Source organism: Alosa alosa, chromosome 5, assembly GCF_017589495.1.
Source record: "Alosa alosa isolate M-15738 ecotype Scorff River chromosome 5, AALO_Geno_1.1, whole genome shotgun sequence".
In the NCBI taxonomy this organism is placed as follows: Eukaryota; Metazoa; Chordata; class Actinopteri; order Clupeiformes; family Clupeidae; genus Alosa; species Alosa alosa.
This window is the reverse complement of record NC_063193.1, coordinates 25,708,320-25,734,094: the sequence shown is the minus strand read 5'-3', so window position 1 is coordinate 25,734,094 and position 25,775 is coordinate 25,708,320. Positions and strand designations below refer to the sequence as shown.

Sequence of the window (25,775 nt, the reverse complement as noted above, 5' to 3'; positions counted from 1 at the left end):
TCAGGTGAGCTCAGGTGAAGATTTGAACGTGCATCACGGTAAGCAGCATTATTTCAACTTCTTTGTCACAATGTCACAGTCTCCATACAGACAAAAGTTCACAAAACCTGTTTCAGTAATGCAGAGGACAAATAGAGGAATGTGAATAATTCTTCAGTGAATAGAGAAGGAAAATACTATGATTCAGAGGCAGAAGGCTCTGTTTGCAGATGATACTGCAAACATAATACCTTCTTTCAGCAACAAAGAAGTCCTGTAACTTGGAAGTGATAACTTTCACATCAAGCCCTGTCCCCATGACAGACAGAGAAAGGTGTGATTTGGGTGAGTTTTAACTAGACTGTGGTAAGAATCACATGTGACCCCAGTAGCTGCCACTAAAACATTCTAACAATCGTAGGTATCCAGTGACTGAAACAAAGAACATAAACTCATCCATCAAAGTGGGCATGTTTGAAGAGTCCCTGTTGTATCTGGCAAGCTTACTGCATCACATCCGCTCTAATGCTGTGCAGCAGTGTCCGTGGACGTGGCATTGACAGATGCCAACGCAGCTAGGTGCCATGTTGGCGCAGAGCTTGGAGTCTTCAAAGTCAACTTGGATTCTTCAAAACAGGTCATCTCTTTGTATCCGGTCCTGTGGGGCTGGTCGTGACTCCGCATTGCTGGGACGAGGGTTCACTTGTCTGGAGGCGAATCAAAGTTAGGCCTCCCAGCTCTGACAGTTACCCGCAGGCCTGACTTCTGTCATTACAGAGTATTCATCCCTCAAGCCACGACTACAGGAGGCATTTGAATTGGTCTAGAATTTCCAAATGCTATTCGTGCTCTGATCATAACCATCCATATTCAGTCAGGATTTGGTTGTCTCCAGATGCATTTGTAAGAAAAATAACTTTATGCATTCATTCACGTCTAATGCCCTGTTATTCATATGAGACCTCCTTGCACTGAAAAAAAATACTTTACCATTTAGGGATGCACGGATTGAGAAATTCTGGGCCAATACTGATACCGATAAAAAATAATTTGGCCGATCACCGATGCCGGTACCAATATCTTTTTCTTTGTTTGTTTACTTCATCTTTGTTGTTAATTATCCCCTTCAGTAGAGTAGAAAGAAAAATATTCATAAAAAAAAAGAACTGAACCATTTTCAAATCTTTTCAGGCCTTTAAAGCACAATATTTACCTAGTGCAGAAATGATGCAGCATAACAGATAAACATCAGCCACTCAACAAGTCAAACAAAAAATACTTATACTGTCCTTTGGTTCCTTATTCCTGATGTGCCTCTGAGCTTCTGAGCTGTAATATTAACATTAGTGCCAACTGCCTTGACCATCGTCTGCATGGACGGCGTGCAGCTGTAATTGAGGACTGGTGGTGCGTTGAGTCTAGCGATTGAGGATCTTTCCCTGTCAGAGGCCAACCGAGCGGCTGATCTGCAGGCTGGCTTTACCTTACCTTAACTTTATCTGCACAGCAGGTTTGCTTAGAGGATATCAGGCTGACCTGTGATTTCGGAGCACAGACGACCTATCAATAGCGCTCTCAGATCAGACTGGTCAACAGCACCGCGTCATGTGTTGATCACAGCAGGAGAATCTGCATTGCCCACGGACTTATTTTTTTTGTGTCTTTTTAGGTGTCTTTGTGTGAAACGCTTTGAGTCGTCATTGTGCTGGAAAATGTGATATAAAATTAAAGGACTTACTTACTTTACTAACTTATTCCTCATTATTTACTTTATTTTTTCCGCATCAAGTAAAAGTAGCCTAATTCACAATTTTGGCAAATGCACAACATGGCTTCTGGATGAGCTTTATTTCATTTTAATTTTCAGGCAGAAAACGAAATGTCAAGAGGAAACTATTGGGGCATCACCAGTACCCCAATCTCATTAACCACTGGCTGTTTTAAGAGTAGTTATCTTTCATTCCCCTTCCCCTTGTTACTGGTGTATATTGTGAAAAAAGAGACTGTGAGACAAAGAACACATTACATAAGTCTCTTCTAGGGCTTACATTAACAAATCAAATTGAAGATAAACAAAAATATGCCAGTACAAAGGCAGAGTTTGCGCATTCATTTGAAGCTGGCTGAGTGGAATGGGTACAAAGAGTATTATATAAGAAATAGCACTGACTGAGTAGAAATCTCAACTGTGGAAAAAGTTTAGAACAATAACAATGAGAACAACAAGATGGATGAGAGTCGTGTAAGTCAGTGTATACTGTAAAACTGAGCAAAATCTGCCAGCAAACAATGCAGGTCTTCAATGTTTTTGTCCTTTTTTTCTTGTGTTGCAAGACTGCAAGGAATGTCAGTGTGCAGGAGCACTTAATCAGGAACAGATCTGTGAGTTGGGCACCTGACTGAAGGCAGCCGGTTGTCTTTGAGTTAGCGTCCATCGCCGGGAACCTACATATGGCTCAGTAGTACACACACAACACACACGTACTTTAAAATATACATACACACACTTATAAGTCATTCAAAATTCACACAGGCCAACACACACACACATACACACATACACACACCGAGAGAGAGAGAAAAACACATATACACACATGCACAAACACACCAAAATACAGACATAAATGCAAACACAGACACACTCCTCACATGCGCACACAGACACAAGTTTCACAGAGAGAGACAGATACACTCAGACGTACACAAACACACAAACAAACACACACACACACACACACACACACACAAACACACACACACACACACACACACACACACATTTATTCACTGATTAGGATGACTCAGAGGCAGAGCTGAGCGGAGTCTCATCACCTGATTGCATGCCTGGGTGGGTGATCATTACCAGGCTTCCGATCAGAGGAACACACACACACACTCATACACACACACATACAGCTCCAGCAGAACCCTCCCCAGTGTCTCTCGCCTGTTACACTCACCTGCTCACTCACTCACTTGTTTTCTTTCTCATGATTTGAGTATCTACAACACCCAACTTGTTCAATTACAATCCTGCACTCACACACACACACACCCACAGACGCCCACAAGAACATATGCAGACACAAACCTACACTCAAAATACTGACAAAAGACAAATCAGAGAACACACAGGCCACAACACACACACACACACACACACACACACACACACACACACACACACACACACACACACACACACACACACACACACACACACACACACACACAGACAACACATATGTGTGTATTGCATGCAATTGCACACAAGGACAGGGAACTGAACACAAACAGAACTGAACTGAACACACACAAACACAAACACAGAGAGAACGAAAGAGGTTTATGGAATAAAACTGGCTTCTGACAAGACCATACAAACAGAGCAGGAGGTAGGGAGGAGAAATTAGTGAGCATGAACAGATAGTGAGGGATGACTACACGGAGGAGAGAGAGAAAGAGAGACAGGGAGAGAAAGAGAGAAAGAGAGAAAGAGAGAAAGAGAGAAAGAGAGAAAGAGAGAGAGCAAAAACAAAAACAGTAACAGGAAGCAGTAGGCAAGCATGGATGTCTGACTTATGTAGGACTGTTGCCCCAATAGGCGATGACTCACTACGTTTGCATGTGTATCTGCCGGATGGGCTACAAAGACTTCTCCGAATTCTTAAAGATTGACACTGCCTTAAGACAAAACCATTAATACAGCCAAGGGTTGGTGATGCTGGTCTCTTATGTAGATCAAATGGGAAATGGGCTGAACAGGGCTACCAGATGTGAACAACATTCGAAGTGAAAATACAAATGTGCTTTGCATTGAGTGGAACTGGTATTCTTCTACAGTCTTTGAGTCTCTCACTATTACAAGATACATTTCTGCACATCCAATGTGCTCTCTTCATGAATGGATCTCTAATAAAGATCATGCGATAGCCATCAGAATAGTGAGGGAATTCCCTAAGGCAGATAAGTGACTATGTGCTATGGCCTCCAACAGCAAAAATGCATATGTGGTGTTATGCTGGAGTTGTCTAATGTCTCTGCTAAAACAACAGCATGACAGTCATGGGTTTTGTCATGTTTTGTTATGGTTTTGTAACGGTTTTGCATGGAAACAATGTAATTGTTTAAGATGAACCTGTATAAGATTGAGCCTCGCCCCAGAGAACTTTAGATTTGCTGCTGGAACTTTGCTGCCGGTAACATGTCCCCGGTCATAATTGTCATCTCGGATCATGATCAAATTTGGTAAACACACACACACACACACACACACACACACACACACACACACACACACACACACACATTCACACACAGACACACACTCACACACACACACACACACACACACACACACACACACACACACACACACATACACACACACACACACACACACACAGGTATAATAATATACAATTGCTGAAAATCCTGGAAAAAAGATAGAAAAGCAATAACAGATTTGCTGAAGTGTATCATACAGGTACAGTAAAGACGAATTATGGAAGCCTCTCGAAACTTACAGTAATAACTCCTAATCAACACTACAACAACCACACACAGAAACACACACACACACACACACTCACACACACACACACACACACACACACTCACTGTATAATAATATACAATTGCTGAAAATCCTGGAAAAAAGATAGAAAAGCAATAACAGATTTGCTGAAGTGTATCATACAGGTACAGTAAAGACGAATTATGGAAGCCTCTCGAAACTTACAGTAATAACTCCTAATCAACACTACAACAACCACACACAGAAACACACTCTCTCTGTCACACACACACAACACACACACACACACACACACACACACACTTCTTCAGTTCAAATCTTGAATTTCCCCTTGGGGATCAATAAAGTATCTATCTATCTATCACTCCTACTCACACATACACATGAACATGCACAGAAGGTTAGAAGTGCATTAAGCTCTAGTGCATTTATAACCCTGTCAAGCAGACCTGACAACCTGACACACAGAGCCTGTCTTGTTTATCCAGGTTCTGCTACATCCTGAGTCCAGTTTTACTGCAGCGCCGTGTAATCATGGAAGCTCAGACTGACAGCCAAGAGCTCAAAACTTTCAAAAAGTTGTCAAACTGACATCCAGCACTGTTCTCTAATCAAATATTTTACCAACACACACACACACACACACACACACACACACACACACACACACACACACACACACACACACACACATACACACACCCAACCATGAGTACTTTTTGTCCGACTCTTAAAATGTGCTGACAATTAGATCTGGCCCACTCACTTAAGCTTTTACCAGAGCTCCATTACTGTATATGGTGTGTTAAATGATAATGATTATTTACTGTCACTGATGCTATGTACCTGGTACAAGAGCTATAACTAATGTTCTTTTAATTATTAATTTTATATCCAAGAGAAACATTATATTTGGTAAACTCTTCCAGATCCAAACTGTAGGAGCTCAGGGCCATAAACACACCCCTTAGACCAATATGTTTTCCTGGTAGGTTGTAATTGGGGATTTTATTAAATGCTTCATTAGACTTTGTTCTATAAACTAAAGCTGAAATGCATCATGCTGAATAGCCTGCTCTACAAAGCATATGCTGTTTTATATATACAGTACTGGATATATGCTTCCTCTTATGTTCAGTAAATTAATACCCACATTTGATCTGTCATTGGAATGGTCTCAGCTATCTCCCCAAAGCATTTGCTGAATAAAATGTGTAATTGCCTTTCAATGGCTTCAATTTTTCTTTCTCCTAGAGGCAATTCAGAGTATATCTCCTGTACATCTATAATGATAGCCTGAAGCGAAAGCACACAGGGCAAGGCTAAAACTAGCTGGCAAACTCTCCTCCTCACAAAGTCTCGATGTGCCAAATGGTAAGGATGGAAATTACTTTGCAATTCAGATGAAATAAATGATGGTAAGAAGAAAGTTTACAGTGATTGGGACTCTGAAAGGGGTCTGTTTCAGATGGAGGTCACAAGCTTGCAGTATAAAACTGCCTTTCCATCTAAGCAGCAGTGATTTTCTGCTGTTTGGTCATAACCTCTTTTTGGGATAGCAACATGTCCTTTTAAAGTTCTGTGGAATGACACAAACCATCACCTTAGTCAGCATGACACCAGGAGTGGGGTTTGAACCCACAGGGACCCCTGTCCATTGGATCCTAAGTCCAACGCCTTCACCACTCAGCCATCCTGGTGCCCACAAAGGGCTAGGTAAACACTTTTCTATGTAACGCTCAAACATGTGAGGGCTGATTTAGCATGTAGCGTTACAGCGTGCACGCACGCACACACAGGTATCTGCTGGAATATGAGCACGTCCCTAAAGAGCTGTGCCAATGTCAAACACAATGCAGCATTTCATTTCTGATCTGTGGTTCTGATCAGAGCATCAACATAATATCAGGAGTGAAGCTCGAACCCAGGAGGACAACTGTCCATGGGATCTGAAGTCCAACACCTTAACCACTCCACCATCCTGCTGCACAGAAGGGACCAGGGAAATATTCTCTTATTAAGTTTCTGATGCTGCATCAACGCCTTCTGCTGGGTAAGCACAACTTGGAGAGAAAATTCACATTACTGTAATACATTTTTATTTCACTTTCTTCACATCTGGCAGCAACTCAGCTCCACTGGAAATTAGATTCATTTTCATTTCACTGTCGCCTACTCACACAATTACCAAACCAGACTATGTGTCGGCTTTCCAATTATTTTTTTTTTTTTTTACCCACTGTAGTTATAAAGTCTGACATAATGGTAATTCATCCTGACACTGGCTACTGTAACAAGGCTTCCCATTAGCATATTGTCACATACAGGACTTTTTACAACACCCAAAGACACAAAACAGAGTTGGATTAATGGATGGCTTCAGCAGGTGCTGAAAACAGAAGTCTGTTGTGCCACCATGTTGTCCTCACAACGAGACTCAGCAACAGGTTTATCCCCTTCTGCAAGTCCATTTCTCTTTGAATAAAACTGTCAGCTAGATACCAGTTACTTTTCCTTTGGGACAAAAAGCTTCCAAAGCTTCAACGTCCTGAAGTCTGCCCCAAAGATGTCCTAAGCCATCAATCAATCTCCGCGCAAGCAATATACATCCTTGAGCCCTGGCAGCGCCACAGATGTGAGGCACTAGCATGCTAAAATGGCACCCACAAGTATAAACACACACACACACACACACATATGGCTTATAAATGACTGGTGTGTGTGTGTATCTAAGTATAAGTATATATACTCTTTTGATCCTCTGAGGGAAATTTGGTCTCTGTATTTATCCCAATCCGTGAATTAGTGAAACACACTCAGCACACAGTGAAGCACACACTAATCCCGACGCAGTGAGCTGCCTGCTACAACAGCAGTGCTCGGGGAGCAGTGAGGGGTTAGGTGCCTTGCTCAAGGGCACTTCAGCCGTGCCTACTGGTCTGGGTTCGAACCGGCAACTCTCCAGTTACAAGTCCGAAGCGCTAACCAATAGGCCACAGCTGAAGTGCCTTTGAGCAAGGCAACTTAAACCCGGTGTGTGTGTGTGTGTGTGTGTGTGTGTGTGTGTGTGTGTGTGTGTGTGTGTGTGTGTGTGTGTGTGTGTGTGTGTGTGTGTGTGTGTGTGTGTGTGTGTGTGTGTGTGTGTGTGTGTGTGTGTGTGTGTGTGTGTGTGTGTGTGTGTGTGTGTGTGTGTGTGTGTGTGTGTGTGTGTGTGTGTGTGTGTGTGTGTGTGTGTGTGTGTGTGTGTGTGTGTGTGTGTGTGTGTGTGTGTGTGTGTGTGTGTGTGTGTGTGTGTGTGTGTGTGTGTGTGTGTGTCAAGAGGCATTTACGCTGGGTTGGCCACACCATTCGCATGCCTGGCTATCGCATCCCACGCCAAGTCCTTTATGGACAGTTGCTCAACTCCAAGCGGGCTGCTGGTGGCCAGAAGAGACGATACAAGGACTTTACCAAAGAACTCTTGAAGCGCTGCAACGTCAACCCTGGCCAGCTCGAGGCAATAGCATCCAACAGACCAGCCTGGAGAGCCACGTGCAACAAAGCAGCTGAGCAAATCAACGACACCTTCATCCAAAGGAGGACCGCAAGACGTGCCCAATCATCAGGACATACCTGCTCCATCTGTGGAAGAGTGTGCGGCTCCAAAATCGGCCTCCATAGCCACGTTAGGTGGCATCAACGGCAACAACGTTGACCAATCCCCCCCCCCCCAACCCCCTGGAACAAGCGTCATCATCGGACACGATGGACAGCTAACCGTGTGTGTGTGTGTGTGTGTGTGTGTGTGTGTGTGTGTTGTTATTTGTTGAAACCCAAGGGAGCCACACTATAATCACAGGGAAGCAGGTTTTATGGGGGGTGTGGGTTAAAACCTTCAATACTTCTTATTCCTACATTACATGGTTCACAGCCACACTTACATTATTTTTTGCAATTGTAATATCCTGTTTCCCAGCTACTGCTTTTAAAATTAAATAAATACACTCTGTGCCTCTCAAATAATAACAATGATATCGGTTCAGTAATAAAAAGTATTATTCAAGCGACAACAAAGTAATATTTTGTGTACCCGTCTGAAATTCAATAACTCACTGGCACTGTCTCGGTCTAAAACTTCGCTGGAGAGAATGTTTTCACAGTGCAGTACACAGGACTGCCTTTCTTGGCAAGTGAGAGGGAACCGAATGGGGAGGTTTTATTCGCTTTGTGTTTTTGTGTGTGTGTGTGTGTGTGTGTGTGTGTGTGTGTGTGTGTGTATACATCACAAGTGTGTGTGTGTGTGTATGTGTGTGTGTGTGTGTGTGTGTGCGTCACGAGTGTGTGTATGTGTGTGTGTGTGTGTGTGTGTGTGTGTGTGTGTGTGTGTGTCTGTGTGTGTGTGTGTGTGTGTGTGTGTGTGTGTGTGTGTGAGAGCCTATGTGTGTATTAACCTGTGTTCGGGTGAATCCTGCTCCGTATCATCTTAAAGCACAGAGCATTTTGCATGGTCTACTGGCCTTATTTCTGTAGAGACACTCCCTTGCATCCGTGGTCTAATTCCACGATTTGGCATCATCAAACAGAACACAGGATCTGAGAAGCTATTACACAAAATAAGCAGTTGACTCCCAGTTGTTTATTTTTTAGTGTCTTTGTGGCATTTTGTTTATGCCTTGTGTCAATAAGTTAGACTGAGTGGGAAACAACAACAGCTGATGAGTTCACACACGGACATATTGTTGCAGCAGTCTTTTCATCATACTAACAGGAAGAACACACCAGGTGAATGGGTTTCTTTTGACGTCTGTCTCTCAGGGGAGGTGATATGTATTTGCAGCACGTTGTTGCTCTTAATTGCATGATTACGGTAAATTAGACTCACAATGCGTTATGGTTAATCACAGAGACCATCTTGGGGTGCTGGTGTGTTTAGGATTTTAAATACATGGTAAACAAGCCTTTTACTAAGAATCATCTAGGGATCAACATCATCTAGGGATGTTGTTTTTTCTTTATATCTTAGGAACAGTGGGGGAAACTCCCTGGTGTTTGGCACCACGTGCTCCCTCTATTGAAGGATTGAGCACCTGAGGCGTCTAGATGAGCAAATGATTAAACTGCGGCGTCGGCGGGTAATATCCCTTTCCTGGAAGAGGCCCTGGGAGACCACCTGCAGCACCTGCTGGGAGACTGAAACTAGGAGGGATACGCTGCTTTGCCTGGCTGGAACAAAGCACCCTTTCATGGTCATGAGGTTCACCTGGGGTGAGTTTGCTTTTTGTCATCAAAGATGGAATAATATGAAATAATCAAACATACTGCCCATGCCTCTGCCTTGGTGTTACAATCAGGGGTTAAAGTGTGTGTGTGTGTGGGGGACGTAGTTCTGTCACCTCTGATAAATTAATAATAATAATTCTAATAATAATAATAATAATAATATATTCTTTCATACCAACGATTTAGCACAATAATATTGTTACATTAAATCGTGTGTACAGAGGTGACCAAGAAGCTAGCAATTCTTGTTCAAAAAGTATTGCTACACCACGATACTCAATATCAATATGTGAGTATTTTTTCCCCATTGCACCGATATTGGATTTTAGGGTTCCCCCACCTGCCAAATCCCACTTTAAAGGGACACCAGGCAAGCCTGGAGTTTCGATTCCAGCTGCATATTTTCCTTTGATATTACAAACTGAGCATGCAGCACAATTAACAATATTCAAACTTCTATATTTCAACAATTTGCTTTGGCTGAAACTAATAAAACTGTCCTGTATTCAGCAGCAGGCCTGTCATGACAATTACGCTATCAACCTATCGTACAACATATGGCAATATCAAGCTTATCGCTATACTTTCTGGGACAATATATCATCCAGCAAAAACAGACAGGCAAAAGTGAAGGGCCTATTCAGCAGTTTACTAATTTAATGGCAAAAGATTGTTGGAGCGACATTAAATGCAGGGAGCAGGTGAATTCCACAATCTCTTCCTCATATGTGTCCATTTGTTTGGTTCAGAAGAGGCAGTAAATCTTTTTGTGTTATTGCCTGCCAGTGATTGGTTATCAGGCCTGACCTTGAGGACCACAGACAGTTCAATAAACATCAAGGCCCCTTCATTAGCCATGATTAAAAGAAACACACTGTCTTTAAACTGGCTATTACCCCTGCTAATCAAATCAAAGATGGAGAAGAAACTTTAATTAGTCTGATTCACCGGGTCATCAGACCAATTCTTAACAAAATGTACTCAAGTGAAATAGTTGTGATTTAAGAACATAAGTGTTAATGAAAAAACGATTGACCTTGTCCTAGATCAACTAACTTTCTGATCATCTCAGAGGTTTAAAAGTGATTGAGCACCCATGTTAATATGTTGAAAATAAATAAATGAGATTGACAAATTCAATAAATATATCTTATGGAAATACTACATGAGCTCACAGTTCAGTCATAATTAAAATATGAATTATAACAATGCTTTAGGCCTAGAGCAGGCCACCTACAAAAGAATTACATCAAAGATGGCGCCATGAATCTTTGACATGAAAAAAGGTTTCCTGCACACTGACAAACGTCTATGTGATATTGCTTTAGGAAAGAACCCAGATGTGATTGTCCTCATTCGCAGTTTAGGAGTGTGCAGCAAGGTAGCCTAATGATAGACTAAAGCATGCTTGAAAGGAAAGGGAGCTTCACAATGGGCAAGCTTCATCCCTTGTCACTATCAGGACTTCAATCTGATTGGAGCTGAGGAGGATTACTCTCTTTCTGACTGTGTGTGTGTGTGTGTGTGTGTGTGTGTGTGTGTGTGTGTGTGTGTGCATCTATGTATGTGTGTGTGTGTGCTTTTTTTTTTTTTTATTCAGAGGCAGAGCGTCAATATGATTCATTACACCACAGCGCTCTGGAGGATTGCATGTGTGTGTGTGTGTGTGTGTGTGTGTGTGTGTGTGTGTGTGTGTGTGCGTCCACGCTTTACATCACTTCAGATGAGGCCCCGGGAGAGGGAATTAAAATGGGCAGCAAGTTTATCCCATTCCAAACATTTTAACTTGAGCCGTGAGCACTTGCGATCATATTTCTCTGTCACAGCCAGCACTGACAGACTAGCAGATTGGATCTTCCACATTCACTTGCACATTTAAAAACGGAGTTCTGAACGTCTCTCACAACTTTGCCCAATGATAATAACCACAGTGCCTCTTTATATACTGTAACTGCATTCATGTGTTATTGCACTTAGTATAATACTTCTCATAACATAACATAATTGGGGCAGACGTGGCCAACTGGTTAATTTAGGGTTGCCAGTTTGAACTCTGACCAGTAGGCACGGCTGAAGTGCCCTTGCCGAGCGCCGCTGTAGCAGGCAGCTCACTGCGCTGGGATTAGTGTGTGCTTCACCTCACTGTGTGTTCACTGTGTGCTGAGTGTGTTTCACTAATTCATGGATTGGGATAAATGCAGAGACTAAATTTCCCTCATGGGATCAAAAGAGTATATATACTTATACTTATAACAAGTCATAACATTTTATGCTTCAGCATTAAGTCTTTACAATTGTTCCTCAATGTCATATCATGAACATTCTATAATAATATTATAATTTGCTATAAAATTGCTTTGCTAAATGTATTTGAAACACTTTTGGCATTTTGGCCGTGTTTCTGATGCAGTTAAAAGACCCCTAAAAAGGCATCCATCCCACATATAAGACACACAAAGCAAAGTGAGTCTTCACACTCCCACACAGCAACAAAACCGAGGATTTGTCCTTTTGGAGAGGAAAGTCAAACACGCTTTTCTTTCTTGCTGTCTCGTCCCACGGGCAGACTCAGCCACACCAGGCCCTAACCACACAGCATTGATGGGACTAATCTCCACAGATAACAACCACCAGACATTGACAAGATTACAAAAACAATTCTGTGAAATGTAGCCTGGAGGAACAAATGGTTTTGGAGGCTTTAAATGGTATTAGAGATGGTTCCGTTTTAGATTACCCATTTAAACACTTTTAATGTCTAATTAATTCATTACTGTATTGATTCATGTATTAATTCATTTCCTGTTGGTTGGTCTTCAGCTACTTTGATTAGTTTGCCTCATTACTCTGTAACTCAAGCTGTGACAATGTAACCAGTCAAAGTAATTACTGTAACACAGTCATTAATTTCACAACACCGCAACACTCCAAAATCTCTCTCTGTCTCTCTCTCTCTCTCTCTGTGTGTGTGTGTGTGTGTGTGTGTGTGTGTGTGTGTGTGTATGTGTGTGTGTGTAAAAGCCGAAAATCATAAGTATAAGCAAACAAGAATTTGATCTCTTTGAGGAAAAAACTCTGCGGGAACTGTCGGATTTTAAATTGCCCATCACAGCGTGCATGAGCAATAATTCTGACCACCCATTGAATTCCATTACAAACAATCTCAACTGACAAAAACTTTCATCAAAGTCACACTGCAAAACAACAGCACATCTCAGGCAGGTGAAAGCTCTCTCCTTTTCTGCAATCACAACCTCCAAACAGAAACACATTCTCAGACGATGGAAAATTATGTTTTTTAACACAGATAAAATGTGTTGGTAATATGGTATGATGTGAATGATTACATGACATTTGAGCATTTGCTATTTTTGGCTGAAGAATGTACATGAGAAAAAAGGCACAAAAAATGAATGTTATCATTCACATCATACAAATGCCAAGGCATTTCACTGGCGTTATGGATGTGACAAAAAGTCAATTTTCCATGGAATTGCCCAGATTATTCCAGATTACAGTATATTACCTTCAGTGGTACTGTGTGCACGTACCCACCCAGACATAAGTTACGTTTTTAATTAATCTCCCCAAGTCTATATTTAAAAGAATATATTTAAGATAATTGCATCATCATTATTTTTTCGAATGAACACACACTTTTACTGTGCCAACCCCCCAAACTTTTGGCTTGCATAACGCCTCTGATTGCCTAAGTAAGATAATAGCTAGTGTACAAAATTTCAAATAGCACACACAGTAAGCATTCTGTCTCTAAGAAAGAAAATATGCTCATTCAACGTTTACACATAAATAATTCAATGCTACATGAAGGTTAATTGGTTTCATAACCGTTTTACCCACAATCCTCCGTTTCAAATGTTCCCTCGGCTCAGCTGTGTTAGGCTGGTAGGCTGTGTGGTCGGTTCTAACAATACCAGAGTCATCAGTTCCTTGCCCAGGGAGCTAATGAAATATATCATTGCTGTATCTGTAAGTTGCTTTATATAAAAAGACTCTGCTAAATGGCAGAAAGTAAAGGCCAACCTCCTAGGAGGTTATACACAGTGGCCATACGAGCAAAAAAACGGCATCAAAACGGCTCCCTCGGACAGTGGAGAAGTCACCTCCACACCGCAACGTGAACAAATGGCTGCTCACTTCCTCTTCCTGAGACTAAAGAGATTTCACTGCAGACTTTTAATCCATTTACTCTGAGCACACGTTCTTCCTCTAGGCTGCGCTCAAAGTACTTTTATGTTGTTGATTTTGTTCCTGAATCTCCACCTCCATGTTTAAATCTATACTGTATGACATCACTCTTCTGAGGGGACAGTCTCACCTCTACCTAAGCTGACCAGGTATGATTATGGTGGGGGCTAATTTTAGGGTTGAGGTCATGCTCACACTGTAAATCAATATGCATTTGACTTCCAAATTTGGTCAAAGTAGAGTAGCTAGCGTATTCAATCCAAAACCCTAACTGTCAATTTTTCCATCCCAGCAGCTTTGAAACCCTGATATGATGTATATACACATGTACTGGAAGACATTAAAAAGAAGCTCGTTCCAGCTTCAGACCGATCAGAAATGCATTGCTTTTATACATCCATGTGTTCTTGTACATCCAGCAACCAGGCAAAGTACCCCCAGGGCAGTGGAGTGTGTACATCCCCTCTGGGGGTAGATAGAAAAACACATCGTTTTACTGAGCCATCATGAGATTGGACTGAAAATGCATTAGACCACACACCCATCTGCCACAAAACCAGATGGCTACTAGTACTACACTTGGAGACCTTCAATGTTTAATAAATCAATATTATCATATCATATCATATCTTAAATCATATTACAAGTAAAAACAGAAAGTATAAGTATAAGTAAGTATATATACTCTTTTAATCCCGTGAGGGAAATTTGGTCTCTGCATTTATCCCAATCCATGAATTAGTGAAACACACTCAGCACACAGTGAACACACAGTGAGGTAAAGCACACACTAATCCCGGCCCAGTGAGCTGCCTGCAACAACAGCAACGCTCGGGGAGCAGTGAGGGGTTAGGTGCCTTGCTCAAGGGCACTTCAGCCGTGCCTACTGGTCTGGGTTCGAACCGGCAACCCTCCGGTTACAAGTCCAAAGCGCTAACCAGTAGGGCACGGCTGCCCAAAGGCATAAAGACAGACATACAGACAGTGTAGCTATACAACTGTGCCCTTATCTGTCATGTAATGTAAAACATTGCAGAATAAACAGACATAAAACAAAACATGTCAAGAGAGGTCACATATCAAGTGAATGCAGACAAGCCACCACAGAAAGATAAAAGAAAAAAAATATATTATCATCGAGGCCTGTGACATTGCCAGAGGCGTTTATCGTCTTGTAAGGTTTGCAAACGGCAAAGACAAATCAGTCGTGTCTAGAGTGGACCAGAGCCAGATGCTGACCACAGGTGTGTTCAAATTCAGCAAACAGAGGCGAACATTCAAGGCATTAGTCCAAAATCAATGTTGGTTTACACAGAACTACCTCCTTATGCCGTTTGAGTGCGTTTGCAAACATTTACGGTGAATGTTGGCAAACTTTTGTCTTTGCTTGCTATTTTAAGTACACCTCAGAGTTGTTCTCCATCCAGGCGGCGGAGTGATCATATCTGTGTTTACACTGCACATATGCTTCCATCCAAAATAACTTCCAGTGGCCTACAGTCCATTTATACAGACATCCTGCGGTTGAAAACTCCATCACGCTCACACACACAAGTTTAAATGTGCATTACCCACTTGTAGGTGGGACCCCAGGCTCCCAATAAAAATAACAGCTTTTATACCAGTCAGTGATTACATGACTCATTGCTCAGTGGAGAGTTGCCATTGGGTGGTGGTGAGGCCTGTTGGTATAGGAGAGCACCTGGATGCCATGCTTACTCAGGGACATCTTATTTCACAAAATTTGACGCAGACGTTTCAACCCAGGCAGGGAGGCGAAGGCTAGAGACAACATGTATACCTCACTGACAAACTTCCCCCTCTACTGTGTGACATCAGAGTGCAGAATAAAATGTTGATACAGTAAGACTATGATAAACAAAGACTCAAAAACTCAAAAACTCTGCCCATAAATCGTTGTCCACACAATTAATTCCCTTAAAAAACGTTAAGTCTAATACTGTATATGCTTTCTGGAAGCTTACAGATATGGATGAAATAAACATTTAAAACAGGCAAATCTAATTTATTTTCATACAAACAAGGAGCTTAAACTAGGCTTCATAAACTCTTACCAATATCAAACATAGCACTGCACTCTACCATCTGAGGACACAGATCCATCCCCAAGGCCTCAGCTCTCAACAGAGCGTACAGGCCAGCAGCAGGGACACAGCATACTGAACGTCCCCAACGCTGGGTGCAGGGACACAGCATACTGAGCGTCCCCAACGCTGGGTGAAGCGGAAATCAATAAAGAAAATCCCCCATAGAACAGAAATTCCCATTAATCAATAAAGAAAATCCCCCATAGAACAGAAATTCCCATTAATCAATAAAGAAAATCCCCCATAGAACAGAAATTCCCATTAATCAATAAAGAAAATCCCCATAGAACAGAAATTCCCATTAATCAATAAAGAAAATCCCCATAGAACAGAAATTCCCATTAATCAATAAAGAAAATCCCCCATAGAACAGAAATTCCCATTAATCAATAAAGAAAATCCCCATAGAACAGAAACCGTTCCCATTAATCAATAAAGAAAATCCCCCATAGAACAGAAATTCCCATTAATCAATAAAGAAAATCCCCCATAGAACAGAAAGCGTTCCCATTAATCAATAAAGAAAATCCCCCATAGAACAGAAATTCCCATTAATCAATAAAGAAAATCCCCCATAGAACAGAAATTCCCATTAATCAATAAAGAAAATCCCCCATAGAACAGAAACCATTCCCATTAATCAATAAAGAAAATCCCCCATAGAACAGAAACCGTTCCCATTAATCAATAAAGAAAATCCCCATAGAACAGAAAGCATTCCCATTAATCAATAAAGAAAATCCCCCATAGAACAGAAATTCCCATTAATCAATAAAGAAAATCCCCCATAGAACAGAAATTCCCATTAATCAATAAAGAAAATCCCCCATAGAACAGAAAGCGTTCCCATTAATCAATAAAAAGAAAAATAGAACAGAAATTCCTAATCCCATTAATCAATAAAGAAAATCCCCCATAGAACAGAAAGGCTCCCATTAATCAATAAAGAAAATCCCCCATAGAACAGAAATTCCCATTAACAATAAAGAAAATCCCCCATTAATCCCATTAATCAATAAAGAAAATCCCCCATAGAACAGAAATTCCCATTAATCAATAAAGAAAATCCCCCATAGAACAGAAACCGCTCCCATTAATCAATAAAGAAAATCCCCCATAGAACAGAAACCGTTCCCATTAATCAATAAAGAAAATCCCCCATAGAACAGAAATTCCCATTAATCAATAAAGAAAATCCCCCATAGAACAGAAATTCCCATTAATCAATAAAGAAAAACCCCATAGAACAGAAATTCCCATTAATCAATAAAGAAAATCCCCCATAGAACAGAAAAATTCCCATTAATCAATAAAGAAAATCCCCCATAGAACAGAAATTCCCATTAATCAATAAAGAAAATCCCCCATAGAACAGAAATTCCCATTAATCAATAAAGAAAATCCCCCATAGAACAGAAACCGTTCCCATTAATCAATAAAGAAAATCCCCCATAGAACAGAAACCGTTCCCATTAATCAATAAAGAAAATCCCCCATAGAACAGAAATTCCCATTAATCAATAAAGAAAATCCCCCATAGAACAGAAACCGTTCCCATTAATCAATAAAGAAAATCCCCCATAGAACAGAAATTCCCATTAATCAATAAAGAAAATCCCCCATAGAACAGAAAGCATTCCCATTAACTTCGCTGCTTAATGAATTGCAGTTATTTTGAGCAAGCACCACTAATATTCACGGAAGCACAGACCATAAGTCTTACGTCTCAGAGGGCCCTTTGTGTTTTTCTTTGAATGAGCAATACCTGCGTTATTCCATAATGTTTACTGTGCGTTGGCTAAATCTGCCAGGCGAAGATGGCTCACTTAAGCAGAGATACGACACAGACAAATGGGCACCACACTATGAAAGACAGACAAACGAAAACACAGACAAACAAAATGACAACACACACAAATGAAACACAGACAAACAATTTTGGCACACACACACACACGGCAAACCCACAATAAGACAGGCAAAGTTGCCTGTGCACACACTCAGCAAACACAAGGCATGATACACTGGCATGAGGTTAGTTAAATTCATGCAAAAATATCATGTGCACACACACAAACACACACACACACACATACAACACATACACACCTACAAACATATACACATTATACACACACACAAACACACACACACACACACACACAGGAACAAGTTTAGACACTGTACAGAACAGTTTTTATTCCTTACTTTATCTCGATCTCCTGTTGTTTCACAATTTCCCTGCCAAAAACACAAGGAGAAATACCTGACCTCCAACAGCGGGACACCACGAACAGTGAAGCTGGACACTCTGACCGCCAGACGTCCATCTGAGCAGATAGACCCAGGCCCTGACCCTCTGTCCTTCCCTCACCCACAGATCAGAAGCTAAGATTCGGCCTTCATACCTCCACCCTCGCACACCACCCTACCAGGACTTCTACCACCCAGCAGGGGCTCCAGAAGGTGGACATCTTCAGGGCTAACGTTCTGGCAGTTGCTGCTCTGTGACAGGACTGTGGGTCAGGTCACATCACGTCTCTTATTTTGGGGGGAGAGTTTATGGGGGGTGTGTCGTGTGAGGTCTGTTGCTGTGACCAGTTTGCAGTAAGGTGGAGCATACATAGTTGAAATGCCCATTCCATTCCATTTCAATTCAAAAGCAAAAGTAATTCGAGGCACCGACATGCAGTGACATAAGAAGTCAAAAGAGTGTTTTCAGGCATGACGAGTGTTATTGAAATGCTCGATGGTGTTTTAATCCCCCACCGTCGACTTCAAGGCAGCGCTGCGACCGTCGACTTCAAGGCACCTAACCCTAACCCTAACCCTTGCCTAACCCTAGCGCCTTCCATGCAGCGCTGCCTGGAAGACGATGTTGGGGGCTTAAAACACCAAGAGACTATTGGCTCTGAAATACAGTGAAATAGTGTTTTCTCTGCAAGGTAACAAAGTGAATAAAGTTCCTGTGCTTTGTTGTCCTTCATAAACACTGGACACTGAGGAAGGCCATGTGGCCCAAACATCTGTTTGTAACCCTTGCTGGGAAAGAAAAACAACAATAAAAGGCAGCAAAATCACTTGGCGTGTGGGATATACAGGACAATGCACCCAACCCCCAGCAATAGGGAGAGTGCAGTGTTCATAATATAAACATTTGTAAAGCCATGAAAACAAAATGTCTCAAACTCCCTTCTAAAGTTAGGTTTGTTAAATTGTGTTTAGATTGTATCGCACTTGGGGGAAATAACTGTGCATTCTCTTGCATTCATCTCCAAATTCCAGGCTGAGCTCCCCACTGTCCTGTCTGTTTGAAGAGTTTAGACCATTCGCCTCATCCGCAGTGTCTGCATAGGGGCTTTGTGGCGATGCCTTTTGTGAGAAGTGTTATACGAATAAAACAGAATTGAACGAGCAGTGTGAATACTTTTGTGACGCACACAGCATGGTTCCTTCTGCAGTTCCTTTACTCTCTCTGTCCTTCTCTCCCTCTCTCCCTCTCTCCCTCTCTCTCTCTCTGCCTCTCTGTCTTTCATTCTCACTCTCTCTTTCTCTCTCTCTCTCTCAGCCTCTCTGTGTTTCTATCATTCCCTCTCACTTTCTCTCAGCCTTTCTCTGTCTTTGTCATTCTCTCTCTCTCTCTCTCTCTGAGTGATTCTAGCAGAACTGGATAAAGAGAGTGTTGTGTTACACACACAGTAAGAGGATGACCTTGGAGTTGACGCTTTTCTGTGGGTGCGGTGTCAAAAAGGTGTTCTCTTGGCTCTGACCCCATCCTTTCACCTGCTCCGTGGCAGGCCACAATCTACACACACTGTGTGTGTGTGTGTCCTTGAGATAGACCAGATCTGTTTCACTGAATCTGTTATTTACTGAGAAGCAAACGCACGACATTGGTGTTGCTCGAACAAAGATCTACCAGCTGAGCTTTAGGAGCACCTGTGGATTCATAGTAGGATCACTTCAATATGACGGGTGCACAACACGCCTTTGAAATATGCTGGTGAATTGTGGGGAACAGTGCACCTATTTTGTTAGATGCCATTCATTTGATGAAGTTGTGAGTTCATGCCAGTGCGTGTGGCTTTTGTAGTCAGCATGATGTGTCTGCACAGGGTAACATTGGGAAGGGCTAATAGACAATATGGGATGGTTTGTTGTAGACCTACTGGTTGAACTTGGCAGAAGCCATTTGCTATTGACAGCTTAACCTTTCATTTCCCCAGGTAACATTCCTGCTTCTTTTTTTTTTTTTAAACCCATCCTATTTGAGAAAAAAGATTTCATACTGTGGAAAGGGGCATGAGAGAGAGAAGAAAACACATATAACACATAACCATTCCCCTTGTCTGCTTTGCTTCACTCCATCTGAAATAATGAAATAAGTCACGATCTCTAAATGTGAAAACACAAACATCATCTCCAGTCCATTATCAACCCATTTAGGCCTCCATTCTGTTCTTCCCCTCACAATGGCGAAACGGAGAAGAAAATCTACCCTCTTTGTAGCCACAGATGGCTAAGGGGCAATTCACCGATAGATGGATAGATAATTACTTCATTAATCCAGAAATGTTGGACTAAGGTGTCACAGTGCTACAGTGTTTGGCAGGGAGTGGAGATGAACTCTGTGTAGTCATATGCTCGCTTGTTAGTCTCGCATGTTAGGACAAAACACAACTACCAACTATGTGAGCATGCACAATTATACAAGTAGAATGTAAAAAGCAACACGGATAATGGGTGAGCTCCTGTATAAAAGTGAATAAAGGTCACAATGCAATTACTGACATGGGTCCTGATCATAGTCCAGTATTATAGTATTATTCACTCTCTGTTGCATTATGCAATCTGATAATAAGACATAAGTGTACTATTACCGTGAAATAAAGACATGTTCAGCCATGCTGGATATTGAATTGATTAAGCAGAACAACTATTGACCATCACAGTATGATCCCAATCCTTCACAAAAAAAAGCAATGGAGCTCTATCCACAAAACGAAAGAAAAGCCAGAGAGCAAGAATGAAAGATCGACAGAATAACTCATACCACAAGAGGAGGGGAGAGTGGTGGACCTCAAAACTTGCTCACAACTTGTTAATAACTGCTAAATGGATCAGGCCACATAGGAGCTGGATAATGATTGAGTCTGTTCTTGAATCAGCCCAGGACAGCGACAATATGTATTACATCCTGGAATACTACACCAGGTTGACCATGAATGTGCTTCATAAATACATAAATATGGATCAGCAAGTGGAGGGGTATGGGACACCTCCAGTTGGGTTGCATTAAGTTCCTCTAAAAGTTCTCTTGAGGAAGAGCAGTATCAAAACACCTGAGACTAATACAGTGTCCTGCTAATTTCAAGACCCATTGCAAACATGGCTGTATTGTCAGACCTTGATATTTATTATTATTATTATTATTATTATTATTATTATTATTATTATTTTGCTTTGTCACTGTATTTGACACAGCAGAATAGACGACCTCTGGTGATAACCTTAAATATAATCGTTGAGATTAATGATCTGAGTGGTCAGAGTAAATCATATTTATAAGATATTCAGACTCGAGTTGAGATGAACTTGGCAGTGTCCTTCTAAGCAGTGTTCTGTGCCAAGCTGGTTTGCATCTTTAAAGAGGCCCTTAAAGGTGTGGGTTTTTGAACATTCTAAAATAAGATTCCGTTCCGCAACAATTGAAGGTTCTAACATTCTATGTTGAATTCAATGAACCCAGATATTCTTTAGAACGATCAATTTTCAACATTCCAGTCACACCGGTGTGACGGTACACCTTTAAGTTATGGTTGTGGTCCAAAGCAACTGATACGACAGTATATGTCACATACAGTATATTTTATATATGTAACATTATATTTGTAGGCGATATGTAAATAAGTAGATGCTAGTACAAGTACATTATCCAGAGTTTGACAATAAATGAGCACAAACCTCATGACAATCACAAATCTTGGAAGGAGGCTGTTAAAGTGCCACCTGTGATGCTGTGGGCAGAATGGGCCTCAGCCCAGGTGCATATTCTGATGATAAGAGTTAACGAGTAAGTGCAGACATCTCCACAATCCAACCAAATTACACTAGAGAATACTAACAGCACACCACCCTTCTCATCATGAGCTTTCATAATGCAACATGCATCTACTTGTTTTATGGATATGGGGTTTTATGGACAGGTGGGGAGAATATCGAACACAAATTGGCTTTATTACAATTTCCTTGTAGCCTGATGCCTTTTCCAGGTTATGCCGTTTGTGCCAAACCATATGGGTCCTTCCTGACAGTACTGTTGCACAACGCAAGTAAAGACACAAACACATCCAGAGGGAGGGGGGTGTCGGATCTCCTGTTCTGTCCTCCTTCCTTACACATATTATACAGATTTAAGTAAAGGTTATATAAAATCACACAAGTGTCTTTACTACGAGCACAAACAAAAGAGAACGAACCTGATCAAGAGAAACGTGAAACATACAAACACACCACGATTCATTCTCTTGTTTCAAATATATGTTATGTTCACCGAGAAGTTCGGATATCCGACTGAGAACCGTTGGTACCAAATGTAGGCTACATAACAAGCTGCAACAATACAACCACGTTCTGCTATAAAAAAAAAAAGAAAAAAAGAAAAAAAGAAAAACGTTTCGTGCAGCTGGATGCCAAAAGGGTTCGGTTGCATTTTATCTGAGAGATTTCCGTTTTAACCCAGATTAATTTCTCTGACTGTCATTGTGGAGAGGGCGAGCGACCGTGAGAGAATTAATGCTTAGGCTACTTGTGTGCGCGCGCGCGCGCGTGTGTGTGTGTGTGTGTTCTGCTATGTCGTGCATCGGATCAAGAGTTTAAAAACAGGATTCAATGTGACAGGTACATTGCGCCTGTGGTGCGACATGCCGCCGTTGCGTTCCAAAGACCAGTGGCAGCGCAGCACAGACCTTAACGTTATCTGTTGTCACGCAGAACAATGCCATCGTGCAAGCTCCATCACGGAACCACGGAGCGTCCCGTTAATTAACTGGATTCTCCATAATCTCCAATACACACGCGATTTGAAAACGCACTTAAACGAAATGTCCAGCGAAATGTCCACATAATGGCCTCAAATTACCATTTCAAGACCAATACGTCATGAATAGGATAGCATTTGATGAAAAGAGAGGGATGAGAGCAACATTGCTAAATTTTAAAAAAGTTAATAAACACAGTCAAGCATATTTTGCTTACCTCCAAGAAGTATCACAATTGACTGCAGGGTGCAGACACGCAACATGTTAACTTGTGCTCTCCAAAAAACTTCCATTTGGTTTCGTGTTGTTTCACAGGGTGAGAAAGGAGAGATGATGAAAGTACGACGGCTGCTGGTTATCACATTAAAATATCTGGTAGTTCCCCAATTGCAAAACACATTGGTGTGCTACAAAGTTGCATTAAATCCATGTCACCAACCCTTGCTGGTTTAATCGTCCTCGCGTTTCCAGTACTTCAAGAGCATTAATGTCCAAATCACTATCTCATTTGACTTCCCGCTGTTGGAGGTCAGTTAAATGCACTATCACTTAACACACGGTCCTCGCAGCGTAGTCATGTATTCCGTTTGATCGACCTGTGCTACTTGATCGGTGCAGAAGCGGGAAGCACATGCGCGATGATACTTGCCAAGCTCAGAAAATCATCACAAACTCTCCATATTATTGATATTATTATTTTTGCTTGAGAAGCCACGTCAATGCTGACGATTATAGACAGAATACATTAAATTGTATGAATTATGTTTGGTAAATGCGCCGCTTGAGGTGGTCTCGCTGAATGTCAGAAGCCGGTTTTCTTCTGCTGGTGTAGTGCGCAGCGGAAGCTTTTACTAGTGTATGCAGAGACCTCCGTGTGAGAGTGGTCCGATGTCGACGGTGTGAGGAGGTACCAAATTTTAGGTATAGACTCTCCTCTAACACGAATGGTCTCTTGTCTCAGCACTTGCCTGAAACATGTATTAATCGTTTGGCTGCAATAAGGTGATTCTGGCTCGTTAAATGTTGTTCCTCTCATCAGTTGAACTGTTTTCAGTCATGATATACATCGAATCCAGGATGGTGTCGTTAAGGAATATATGTTCAAGTTTGATATGACAGAACATTCGGATTTCAAACCAACCCCTCTAAACGGCTTGAAGTAGCCTATCACCTAGCCTTAAGCATTACTAGTAGACAGGAAAAGGTTAAATGTCTGTGTCCCACAGATTAAGATAAATCCATATTCATGTTAAAGAAACTATGCAGTATACCCCTCCCTCTGCACTAAGTCCCACACACCCCCAGTAGAATGCTGAGTTGGAGATGTACTAAACTCAGTGTTCTGGATAGGCTATTATGATGAAGGTAAGTAGGGGCGTGTCAGCCTGTTGCTTTATACTTTATGCAAGTATTATAGTAATGCTTTATGTACAAGTTTGTTAGGGGTTTGTATGCATATGGGATAGGCAATTTGTTGTGTGTGTGTGTGTGTGCCCCCCCCGCACACACATAACTATAATATAACAAGCTGTTTAAAATAGTAGGTGGTCATTTTACTCCATTTCTGTGCAGACGGGATGTTATAAATCCGGATGCGTTTAAAAAAACAATGGCTCCCTCTTGTGGAGACGTCAACACTCAACTACAGTGTTTACTGTTTACTGTAAGAATGATGTGTTATCCATGGTTATGTACTGTTCTTTGGTCAACAATCGTTGGCATGTTTGACTAATCTCTGTTTTGATACTGGCGTTTATTCAAAGTCATGTGTGGCTTGGCAAGCACCCAGCAGCCATGCACTACAAAGCTCTGTGAGAGGTGAGAGAGAGAGTGAGAGAGTGAGAGGGGGAGGGGGGTGCTGACTCTTACTGATCCAATAAATGGGTCATATTACTGGTGTTGCTTATTTTCTGTCTTTTGATCAGGTAAGTCAAGCAATAACACAAGTGTCTTTGAGTGTCTTTGTGTTGCTTTTGTGTGTGTGTGTGTGTGTGTGTGTGTGTGTGTGTGTGTGTGTGTGTGTGTGTGTGGCGCATTTAGGTCTTTGTGTGTGTGTGTGTGTGTGCGCATTTAGGTCTTTGTGCTTGTGTGTGTGTGTGTGTGTGTGTGAGTGAGTGTTTGTGAACATTTGTGTTTACTCCAGATGTATATGCCCTCTCCAGAGTGTTTTATATCATATTTTAACGCCACTATATGTAATTTGCCTTTTGTCCCAAACCTCAAAGCCTTAATGGTGAGAGGAAAGTTATAGCGCACCACCACTCCTCCACCCCTCCATCACAACATTACTCCACCACTCCTCCACCCCAAACACTAAACTGATTGCATTCTGGGCCCACCACTACTCTGGCAATGAGGGCTTATTTCATCAGACACCTGAAGGCAAAACAGTGGGATTGGAAAAACACACAGCGAGAGAGAGGGGGGGGGTGGGGTTGGAAGGTTAATTCCTAAAGAATATGTTAGGTCTAAATAAGGAACCTGTGCACTTTAAATCTTATATTTGTGTTGATTATGGGAGTGTCCCATATGAGAGTCAGGAGTGAAAACAGACCAAACGATCAAAAGTGTTTGGGTTCAATATAATATAATAATAATACGTTTATTTTATATAGTGCCTTTCTCAAACCCAAGGTCGCT

The 25,775-nt window shown here is 41.6% G+C and overlaps 1 protein-coding gene and 1 non-coding gene across 2 annotated transcripts in view; both read right to left on the bottom strand.

The window, feature by feature from the left end:
- si:dkeyp-14d3.1 (transmembrane protein 132C) overlaps positions 1–23,885 on the bottom strand; it is a 309,004-nt gene extending 285,119 nt beyond the window's left edge. Inside the window, 1 exon segment of the mRNA XM_048244531.1 lies at positions 23,353–23,885. Within this exon segment, the coding sequence (XP_048100488.1) occupies positions 23,353–23,428 (76 nt within the window). The 5' untranslated portion in view covers positions 23,429–23,885.
- On the bottom strand, positions 6,137–6,219 carry trnal-uag. The gene has a single exon. It is a non-coding gene; the product is annotated as a tRNA-Leu (tRNA).
- Positions 23,886–25,775: the final 1,890 nt, after the last annotated feature.